Below are 12,216 nucleotides of genomic sequence, written 5' to 3' on the forward strand. Positions count from 1 at the left end.
AGAGCTATGTAAATACATTTAATTTTACCTTTTTTAATACATATTTCTCTGAGATCTTGCCTAATGTGTTAGATTTGAGGATTTTACTCACTAACTACATGGGCACAAATATATCATAAACTAATTCAAGAATAAAAGTTTTATCACAATGATGAGTGATATTTGCATTCAGGAGTCATAAACAACTGAGAATTAATCAACTCCCTCTTTACTACTAGAGAGAACCTTAATGTGTTTTTTAACTTACTTATTTTTAATTTTTACCTCTAACAAATTCATACCCCTGACATGGATCAGTATTAGTGGATGGCTTTTTCAAGACAGGAATTCACACAATCTTAGATACTGTTTATACTTTATACAAGGTGCTTGTGCAGGGAAAACGGTGGGGCTTTAGGGAAAGAGACTTCAAGGAAGGGCATGATGGTGACTCAGACAGATACATCTGAAGTGGGCCTCTATCCTTCTCACCTTGGTTTTGTTCTACTTACAACTAATAGAAGCATAAGCTATTGAACAAAGCTATGGGTAAATCCTACCCTGGCCTAAGGTCTCATTCTCTCCCCCTCACTCCCACTCAATAATATAGTATGCTGTAATTCTAGAGGATATAAGCCATTTTAATATGCATAATATAAAGCAAGAATTCAGTATAAATTTAAGTAAGAAATACTCTTTACCCAGAGCAAAATTCACTGTGATCCACAGAGAATCAGACTGTAATCCAATCGCCAAATAATGTAGCATATATGGATACAACCATGCAATAGAAAAGGAAAATTTTCTATGGCTGGAGAATTTGAGGCCAAATTATTTAGGCAAACAAAGCAACATGGAAAGGCCTTAGTGTGGTTTAGGGAAGTTGAAACTGAGGAAGTTCTATCTTATTTCAACAGCAAAGAGTTACAGGGTTTTTCATATACAATTAGAGTTGTCAATTTAACTTCTCTAACTCCTCTATAACTCCAGTTCTATTGCCTACACTGTAAATTCCAGACTACTACCTATGACCTTGACGATTATTCTGCAACCCTATTTCACCCCTCTCCTTCTATGCTTTGCTTTGTAATTGCCTAAGTAAGCCCTGACTTTGCTTATTTTCAAGTCTGTCCTGCTAGATGGTGTGCTCTTGGAAGTCTTTGTACTTGTTCACCTTGGAAATTTCCGTTGAGCCCTTGATACATATGTGGTGAATTAATCAGTTAAGTAACTCATGAGAGGTTTTCTGTCTAGGACATTTCTGTACAATTTCAAAATGCCTGGAATATATATAAATATTCATATTGATATGAACTGCTATGTTCATAGCTGATAATTCCAAGCTAATTCCTTGGTAAGTCCTGTGTATTATATTAGTTTCCTAGGGTTGTTATAGCCAATTACCACAAACAAGGTGGCCTGATTAAAAATATATATATTCTCTAAAAGTTCTAGAGGTCGGAAGTTTGATATTCCTTTGCTCATGGCTGCACCATTGCAAGCCCTGTCTTCATCTTCACATCGACTTTTCTGTGCTTGTGTGTGTCTAAACTCCCTCAGCCTCTCTCTTCTAAGAACACTGTGATGGCATTCACAGTCCACCCACCACTCCATGACAAACACCCCTTCTCAAGATCCTTAATCACATGTTTTGCCATATAAAAGAATATTCAAGAAGAGTTAAAAGAGAAGCATTTGGGAACTAGGTCAGAAAGTGAATAAGAAGCTCAAGATAAAAAATGAATTTCAATTCCACGGAACAAAAGAGTTGAGAGAGAGAGACAGAGAGTAAGAGTGAACAAATTATGGGAAAAAAATAAGAAATTATTTCCAGGCCGGGCGCAGTGGCTCACGCCTGTAATCCTAGCACTTTGGGAGGCCAAGGCAGGCGGATAACGAGGTCAGGAGATTGAGACCATCCTGGGTAAAGTAGACCATCCCTACTAAAAATACAAAAATTAGCCGGGCGTGGTAGTGGGCGCCTGTAGTCACAGCTGCTCGGGAGGCTGAGGCAGGAGAATGGCGTGAACCTGGGAGGCGGAGCTTGCAGTGAGCCGAGATAGCACCACTGCACTCTAGCCTGGGCGACAGAGCGAGACTCTGTCTCATAAAAAAAAAAAAAAAGAAAAAAGAAAGAAATTATTTCCAGCTGCCTTTGAGAGCTCAGAATAAATGAAGAACCAGCCAGCTGGGAGAAGGAGGTGATCATGTGAAAACAGAGGTGGCCTAGGTGGCCTATTTAATGCTGTACCATAAATCGTGGCAAGCATGTCACTTAAATTAGATTTGGTATGAATCAGCAATTTGCTACTTTTCTGATATTCCTGTCTAAGGTTCCACTATATGAACAGTCAAAAACACAGGGTGGTTCTTAATACCATTAACTGCGGGGCTGACATTCGCTGGTGTGCACTGTTGCAGAGCAGACATGCATCCATTCTCAATAACATGGGCTCTGATTGGCCAGTGCCCATGTCAGTTTTCTCCAGAATCATCTCCGGCTGTATCCAGGGGCATGTAAGGACAGGGTTGGAAAAGAGCCATTGGAGAAGAAAGCCCTGGACCTTGAGGTAGAAATAATTCTTCCCTGATTCCTCCAGGGAAAGAAGTAGGAAATTAATTAGAGCTGTGGCAACAGGAACCTAATTGATTTTTTTTTCCTGCTTTGTAGGTCTTTTCTGGGCAGATGGGAACAAAGGACATTTAAAATCATTTAAAATCCCTGTGAAATTAAGTGTTGGAAACTCACACACCTTCAGAGCCCATGAAGCAGGACTCAAGATAGAGAATGGAGAAAAAAGTAAGGATCATATTTGTGACTGATTCTATGGCTGAAGTCACCAGTTTGTGACCCCTGATAGATAGCCTCTAGTGGATTTGAGTGTTGCTAAAAAAAATCTTTATTGGATGTAAAATTCAAACTGTCCATAGTTGTATCCCAGTGATTATTTTTAACATGCAACAAACGTGATTTAATCGAACTCAACTGCATAGTCAATCCAACTGGTTTTCCTGAAAGTGGTTCTTAACTGGCCTGAAACTTCCCAATGTCATCAAAAAGGGTGACCATATATAAGTCCAGGCTTGTTTTGCTGGCATGCTTTGGACTACATGAGAACATAAATAACAGCCATATTTTTCTTTAGCTATCCGAAAATAAAGCTAGTATGTGCTTACAAATAGCTGTAGAGAAGAAGAGAATTTATATATTGAAGCAATCTGTGATGAACATAGCATTATACCTCCAGAGAGCATTTATGAGTTACTAGAACTCCACTATATAAACTATAAACCACTTGCTACTATCTTTTCTTTTCTTAAATACAAAGAAATAAAAATTTAGGGGACATTTTGTGACATATATTTTTTATATTACCAGCAAGTGCTCTAAAATTCAAAAAGCTTTTTAAAAATTTTGCTTTTGTAATAATGTTTGAAAATATTTCCACTTCTCTCTTACCCTCCATCATATACAGAGAAATGTTTGCACATTTGCTTCCCCACGCCTGAAAAGTACTTAAATTTTATAGATAACATCTATTAGAACCCAGTAAAACCCTACAAATACTGTAGCTCTGTAGGCAATTCTGTTTTAAATCTGCAAACATAGTACCCAACTTTACTATTTCTCAGCACATAGGTGGTTTATAGGCACAGAAGCAGCAAAAGCTAGCAGTTCACAACCTATAAGTTATAAACCTATGAGTAAGCTTACCATTTCCTTTAAACTTGCTGTTAAGTTTTCTGGTGCATTTTCAATACCTTTTAAGGGTCAAATAATGGTGTGTACATCATTTAAAATTAAATAATTATTTTTATTTTTCTTGATGTCTCTTCTGATCTTGAAAATAGCTGACAGAACAGCATTGTTTGATGTTGCTTATCAAATTTTATTTGCAATATTATAGACTTAGAATCATAGGAGGAAAAAATCGCTAGATATATTATGTGCCTCACTCCATAACAAAATAAAGATGCAAAAATAAACCGAAGGAGGAGAATAAGCCAACTAAGGATATATGACAGCTTCAGAATGAATTAAGATTTGAAGCACACAAAAATCCAGATGCACAGCAGAAAGTGTTCAACTAGGTATTTAGAAACTTTGATTTCTTCAGTTATCTAAGTGACCTGTGGAAGTCACTTATGGTTACACTGCCTTTCAGTTAATCCTTTGCTGCAACAGCTCATTCTCATAACAGAGATCAAATTAATTTCTTAATCTGCAATATAAGAGTAACAGTTACTGGCTGGCCAAAATAATGGGTCAAGGTTACATGAGGCTGCTCAGGCTAGATATAAGAGAAGGAACCATTAAAACCCATTAGGTGACAGTTGGTCCAAGCAACTGGCAGTAGCAAAAATGATAAAAGATGTTGCTACAGAACAAGTGAAAACAATTTAAACACGTTCTAGATGGGACAGTCAAGAGGATCACATGAAATACAGGGAGAGTGGGCAAGGAGGATATGAGCCATTGTGGAAAACAGTATGAAGGTCTGTCAAGAAATTAAACACAGAATCACCAGGCTGAGTATGGTGGCTCACACCTGTAATCCCAGCAATTTGAGAGGTTGAGGTAGGCAGATCACCTGATGTCAGGAGTTTGAGGACAGCCTGGCCAACATGGTGAAACCCCGTCTCTATCAAAAAATGCAAAAAGTTTAGCTGGGCATGGTGGTGTGTGCCTGTAGTCCCAGCTACTTGGGAGGCTGAGGCAAGAGAATCACTTGAACCCAGGAGGCAGAGGTTGCAGTGAGCCGAGATCACGCCACTGCGCTCCAGCCTGAGTGACAGAGTGAGACTCTGTTTCAAAAAAAAAAAAAAAAAAAAAGAACCCAAAACAAAACAAAGAATCACCAAATGATGCAGTAACTCTGCTTCTGCTTATGTATATTAAAAAAAAACTTGAAAGCAGAGACTCTAACAGATATTTGTAACTAATGTTTACAGTAGTATTATTCACAACAGCTAAAATGTGGAAGCAGCCCAAATGACCATTCACGGATGAATGGATAAACAAAATATTTTGCACAGATACAATGGAATATTATTCAGACTTAAAAAGGAACGTAATTCTAACACATGCTACAACATGAATGGACCCTAAAGACATTATAGTAAGTGAAATACACCAGACACAAAAGGTCAAAGATTGTTATGATGTCACTTACATGAGATACCTAGAGTAGTCAAATTCATAGAGATGGAAAGTAGAATGGTGGTTGTCAGGGGTTGGGGGTGGGGGAGAAATGAAAAGTTATTATTTAAGGGGTACAGATTTTAGTTTGGGAAAATAAAAATGTTCTGCAGATGGAGATGGTGGTGATGGTCCCATAACAATGTGAATGCCCTTAATACACTGAAACTGTATACCTTTAAGCATTGTTAAAATGGTAAAAATTTGTATTATGTATATTTTACCATGAATAAAAAAGAATATGAAGAAGACTCCTTCTTGGATCTTGCAAAAATCATTTATTAAAAAGACCAATATACAGAAGAACAAATTATTTTAGAAATAATATATAGCACATAAAAGGTGATTCATTAAAGAAAGGTGAGAGAGAAAATGGGCTATTCTCCTGAGGAGGGCAAGCAACCTAACAAGTAATTGGTCCAAAGAAGACTAAAAGGCAAAAACATCACTAGGTGACTGTCTTTTCCAGGTTAAAATAATGATATCTCAGATCCAGTGATGGTTTTACATTAGAGCCCCTTAATTTTATCACTTGACTGCTACTCTTCTGGGCATAAAACATGCCAGATACGACGCCTAAGCCTAGGAAAATGCCATCACCCTCAATTTTTCTCCCACCAAAAGCCAAGTTAAATAAAAAAGTCTGCTTGACATTTAGAAATTTATAGATGTGGATGAAATCGAGGGAAGAAGTTCATTTAGAAATATGACTGGTATTTAATGGGAGTAAGAGAATGAGATTTCTGGAAAAAGAGTAAGACAGAATGGTGATGTTCAGAGGATATACCATTCAGTCCTTAAATGTAATGGGAGTATAAAGGGTTTCTTAGGATAGAGTCTTTTAAGAAAAATGTACAAGTGTTTTTTTAGTTGCTATGGTATTAGCTTTGCAGGCAGATGCTGAATTCAAACAAAACTATAGACATCTTATTGTGCCCCAGGCTGCTTCACATATGTGTGATGATGAAAAGGATGATGATTAAAACAAATTCTTTTATAAATCTTATCCCAAATTCCTGAGGTACACAATGCATCATAAATGCAAATCATTTATTAGGAATTATTTCTGTTGAATACAATATATAAATAGTAAGAAGCAAGTCTGTTTTTCTACATTTTTCTAGTCATTTCTATATTATGACTACAGGTATTTCCCTAGGTTAAAGAGCGACTCACTAATTTTACTTTGAGCAATAAAATATATTATCCTTTAAAATGCTTTTGGTCCAGAAAAAGTAGATAGTAAAGACAAAAAACTGAAATCTGGAAATAAGACTTTTATTAAATATTGAATAAATGTTGACCAACTTTTCAACATCTGATATCAGGTACAAAGATCAGTGTTGACCCTGGGACAGACTGTTTATTGACTGCACCAGGAAATTATTCTCCAATGAGTTGCAGAAGCTTCAAGTGTCTTTATTGGGTTTACCAGAGTCTGGTCACTTTGTTCAGGATGTTAAAGAGGGGTTTATTCTTTGGAAATTTTTGGTGGAAACAGCATGTGTCTTTTATAGTCTCTTCTTGATCATTTTGTCTCTGTCAATTCCTCAGCCTCTCTTAATATCCTTATGTTACCCCCAGGCTCTTCATACTGCATCACCTCCAAGAAATGTACAATTGAAAATAATGAGAGTGAAGACTAACAGTGACATCTGCACTTCCATGTTCATTGCAGCATTATTCACAATAGCCAGACTGGGGGACAATCCATATATCCATCGACAGAAGAATTAAGAAAGAAAATGGGACATATTCATACAATGAAATATTATTCAGCCTTTAAAAAGAAGGAAACCTTATCATTTGTGACAACATGGATGGACCTGGAAGGCATCATACTTAATGAAATAAGTCAGTCACAGAAAGACAAATACTGCATGATTCCACTTATATGAGGTATTTAAAATGGTCAAACTTGTGAAAACAGGAAAAAGAATACCGATTGCAAGGGGATAAGAGGAGACATGAGGTGTTCTTGTTCAATGAATATAAAGTTACAGTCACGCAAGATGGGTAAATTCTAGATATATGCTGCACAATATAGTGCCTATGGTTAACAATACAATCCTGTGCATTTATAGATTTAAAAGGGTAGATCCCATGTCAAGTGTACTTACACACACACACACACACACAAGCAAAAAGATTCAAGGAGACTCTTGGAGGTGATGAATATGTTTATCACCTTGAGGTATAATTATAATATCAAAGGTGTTTACTTATGTATATCCAGACTCTTCAAATTGTATACCTTAAATATATACAGTTTTATTGTATATCAATTATGTCTCAAAAAAGCTGCCAAAAGAAAAGAGAAATGAAACAATGGAACTTATGTCAACATGGCTCCTGAGCTTAGAGCTATTTAAACAATACTCTCTTTAATGCCACAAAACAATCTGCCAAGTTGATACTAATCTAACTTTGAGGATCTTAAATTATTTCCCAACCCTTATAGAAAGCATTTTAAAAATGTGTTTCGAGGACTTTAAATATGACTGAACCCTTGACCAATAATTCTACTGGTGGAAAATATGCCTAAGCAATTAATCTTAAATCTAAAATGCTTTATAGAGAAAAATTAGAAACAATCATTCGATTGACAATCAAAATGCCCAAATAATGCAGAATAACTAGGGAAATTGTGGTGAATTCATAAGGTAGACACTTAAAGTCATCAAAAACTATGACATATGATGTTTATAAATATATTTATGCTATAATTTTACATGGAAAGAGCAAATAACAGTATGGATATGGCATTACAATGTACCTTTACTACGATATCAAACCACAAGTACTGGTCTGTTGCTATCAACGTAATATATTGGTATCATGCCCTGTGGGTGAACTTGGGGTCCAGTTCTATTTCAACATATTCAACTATGTTCTCTTTAGTGCTATGGAAAAAAATTAGTGAGACTACAGGTTGTCTCCTGACAGAAAGATGAGTGAAATAACATCCACACCAGTTCAATCTTCTATCGTTAGTCTTTATTTTTGTTTTTGTTTTAGTTCTATAGTTGTGGAACATAGATAATTAGCTAATTGCTATACATGTTCAAAAATTTGGTTACTCTACAGAATATGTGCACTCACAAAAGACCTGCTTGGTTTCTATTAAGGTGAGAATCATACCTGTGAATTCTCTTGCTTTGAAGAATTTAACACATTATGTTTACTTAAAGGGAAAAGTTTTTAACTTATTGTTTAAACCTATTCTCCTTGATTTATAGATATGAGTAGAATTCTCAAAGATTATTCATACTATTAGAATAAGCTTTAGAGGCATAAATTGTTTGATATTAATACGCATGTTTAGAACATTGAAACTATTTGTTTCCAACTCAGTTTATACCCAGCTATTTCTCCATATCTTCCCAAGTATTTCTTTGACTTGTTCTACTTCCAAGGAATAATTATCTATTAAATATCATTAAGTTTGAAAGAAAACCCAAAATAGTAATGGCTTAATGAAGATACTCAATTTCTGTTTCACTGAAAAATAGAATAGAGGTAAGCTGTCCAGGGTAGGCTGCAAGGGATGCTGTGAAAGATAGTATTTATGCTAGAAGCCATACCCTAAAAATCAGGGATTCTATACTACTAAAGAGGAAGCAAAGAACAATTAGGAAACTATTAGCAATCCGCCACACAGACACTGCTCTTTACTATATTCCTATAGTGTCTAGCACAGTGCTTTGCACAAAATAAGTGCACAAGAAATATTTGATTAATATTACCTTTAAAATTTAATTCAACTGAGTTAAGATTATTCAATCACAAATTTGGTAATATGATCTAGTTATTTATATCAAGTAACAAATCAACGATGTGCTAAAAGATTTAACAAGGGTACACTATATATTAAGTTATTGTTTTTAACACTAAAAAATTAAATTAGAAACTAAATGATGAACAAGATTGATTATATATATTAAATACATTATAGATTTATTATACATATAATGTATTTTATTTTATATTGTGGATATCTATAATTATATTAGATATAATTATATATAGATATCTATAATTATATTAGATATAATTATATATAGATATCTACAATTACAGATATTTATCATATCTGCATATTATATTATATGCACATTATATGCATTTATAGCTATCTATAATTATAGCTATCTCTATATTACATATAGAGATATCTATCTGTTAATGGTATATAATTATAAATATCTATATATAATATATAGATACAATTATAGATATATATTATATTATATATTATAGATATAGATTTATCATATATTATAGATGTAGATATAAACTATAGATATATTTACAACATATCTATAAAATTTATTATGCCTAGACAAGGTTAAATTTATATTAAAGTAATCAAAAGGAGTGAATTACAAATCAGATTGAGCAGAAGGAAAGAAACTGAAAGAAGATTCATCAAAATTATTAAGGTAATTAACCATCTATTGAATTACAGGGAAGTTTATGTTCATGTTTGTTTATCTCTTTTTAAAAAATCTTTTCCCATGATAATCATTTTTGCACAAAAGACTACTCATATGATAAAGTTATTTTTAAAAATGTATTGGGATAATATGTAATGTTAGCATCAAAAGAAGATAGTGTTCATAATTCACACTAAATATTTTTCAGAGGCCAGCCAAAGGATACTTAACTGACATAATAAATCTGTATCTTACTTTCATTTATTATGTGTGTTTCCCTGATTTTCTCCCATTCTCTTTTAGACACTTCTTTTTTCTGAAACGTCCTTACAACACACACATACACTTTTGCACGAAAAGCAAGTTAACTGTAAATGAAGAAAGGAATAAAGAGAATAAACTTCCACGGAAACCGTAACAACTGTTGAAAATGAAAGTGGTCTCAAAAAATGTTACATGTTATGCAGATAGCACATACAAGAAGACACTCAATTTTTCCACTTCGTTTTTTGCAATTAGCAATGATGCTGAAGTGGAGCTAATGGCTGGCAGAATCTGCTGCTGTTAGGACAATAGTTTGCCTCTGTTAGGTGGGTTACATCCATTTGAGTTTATTCACTTGAAGAATGCCATTTTCTGTTGCTATAACAGTACCTGAGACTGGATAATTTAGAAAGGAGAGAGTTTTATTCTGGCTCATGGTTCAGGAGTCTGGGAAGTCTAAGAATGAGTGGCTGCATCTGGTCAGCTTCTGGTGATGGCTTCATGCTGTGGCAAAACATGGAGAAGAAGTGGAAAGGGGGAAGTGGGCACTTGTGAAAAGGGGCAACACACCAGGGGTATTCTCACTTTATAACAACCCACTCTCACAGTAACTAATCCAATCCCATGAGAGCAAGAACTCACTCACTCTTAAGGAAAATAACCCAGTCCTGCAAGAGCAGTATTAATTCCTCTTAATGACCTAATCACCTCTTAAAGTCTCCACCTCCTAATACCATCACACCAGAGATGAAATTTCCAACACATGAATACTGGAGGAGACAGTTAAATCATAACAAAGGCTCTGCTTTACCAACACACATACTCAAGATCTGATAGCCAAATGGAGGTATCATGGATACTGCAGCAAAATGGGAATCAAAAAACAAGACTTTAAAGTTTTTAATCTCAGTTCTGTTACCACTACTACAGAACCTTGAGAAAGTCACAATCTCTCAGAAACTCAATTTCCAGGTTAACCTATAATAATATAATTACATACTATTTAGATGCTTTATTGAGTTAAAATTCGATATTCATACCTCAAATTATTTAATAGTGAAAGCAGCCCTGGTTGAAAGCCGGAAGATGTAAGCACCCATCTCAGTTCTATTCTGAACTTTTATTGATATTAGATTAGACAGTGTCAGGAACTCACAGTGTATCTATAAATGAGGGAGTGGGATAAGATGAACTTTAAGGTCTCACTCAGTTTAAAATTCCACAATTCTTCATGAATGGCCTCTATAACAATTTTGTATGCCAGAATATTGACTTTGGCAAAAATCTCATAGTAAAACTTGATTCAGCCATGAGGATATTATGCCTTTTGGATCTAGAGCTCTCTTTATGGTGAAAGCTATTTTTCTTTTATCCAAAAAAGCCCCTTATTGTTATGGCTATGCCCTTCAGAGTATAACTTCCTTTGTATACATTTTTCAAATCTGACAAGAGCATAAAGATACGTGGTGATTATAAACTGACTGTAAGCAAAGAAACTGAGCTCAGTATTTATTAAAACCCTATGATTGATGCTTTCTATGTTGCATTAGTGGGGAAGGAAAGTCTTCATGAAACCAGATACGAAGTATTGCACATCAGCAGCTTATTTTGAAAGAAAATTTGGAGCAGAAAAGAATGGTCATATTTATTTTTTAAAATGTTCTATCACATTTTCATTTTTCCCTTACAATTTTTGCTGTGTGTGCTATATGCCTTCATAGGATGTGGCATCCCTAATGTAACAGTAAAATTACAGGTAAGTCTGAAATAGATGCTATGACAGGGCCAGTGACTTTTTAGAGAATTTGTGAAAGGTGGTGAAGACCCCAGTTAAATAATCTTATTCTATAAGACCCTGACAAAGCATTACTGGGCCATAGGGTTAAGTGTTTCTGGACCTTACTAGATTGAAGATGAAGTTTAAGCCATAAAACAGGCCTTATCCCCTGGACATATAGCTGAACTGAAAGTTTATTAGAGTAAAATACATCCTACAGAATTACTGCTAGCTCCATTGACCACAAAAACACCATCTCATGAGTTTTATAGAATATAGGAGTAGATTAGGAGTTTTGAGTAGAACAAGGTATTAATAGACAGGCACTTTGCTAGATCTTCTCTCAGGCATTAATAAAAAGTCATTCCTAACCACTGCTCATTTCTGTATAGAATGGGGACATTGCATACTAGATCAATTAGAAAGGCTTGTCAGACATACTCTAACAAATTAAATGTTAATGGATTCGTTATAATCATTGTTATTACGGAGTTATTATCACAACTCTGTCCAGGTCTCAATCAATTGGACCTGGGTTGTAATAAGAAGGCTGTCCTTAC

General features: G+C 34.9%; 1 protein-coding gene across 19 annotated transcripts in view; it reads right to left on the reverse strand.

Moving 5' to 3' along the window:
- Nucleotides 1-12,216, reverse strand: part of THEMIS (thymocyte selection associated) — a 211,154-nt gene that overhangs the window by 30,201 nt on the left and 168,737 nt on the right. For 3 of the 19 annotated variants that reach the window (XM_063621346.1, XM_063621339.1, XM_063621331.1), the window contains one exon: nucleotides 6,448-6,782. The exons of the other annotated variants lie outside the window; for them this stretch is intronic. In XM_063621346.1, the coding sequence (XP_063477416.1) occupies nucleotides 6,708-6,782 (75 nt within the window). In that variant the 3' untranslated portion in view covers nucleotides 6,448-6,707. Of the gene's footprint in view, nucleotides 1-6,447; nucleotides 6,783-12,216 lie in introns of those variants that run through there. 19 annotated transcript variants of the gene reach the window in all.

Source organism: Symphalangus syndactylus, chromosome 2 (assembly GCF_028878055.3).
Source record: "Symphalangus syndactylus isolate Jambi chromosome 2, NHGRI_mSymSyn1-v2.1_pri, whole genome shotgun sequence".
Classification (NCBI taxonomy): Eukaryota; Metazoa; Chordata; class Mammalia; order Primates; family Hylobatidae; genus Symphalangus; species Symphalangus syndactylus.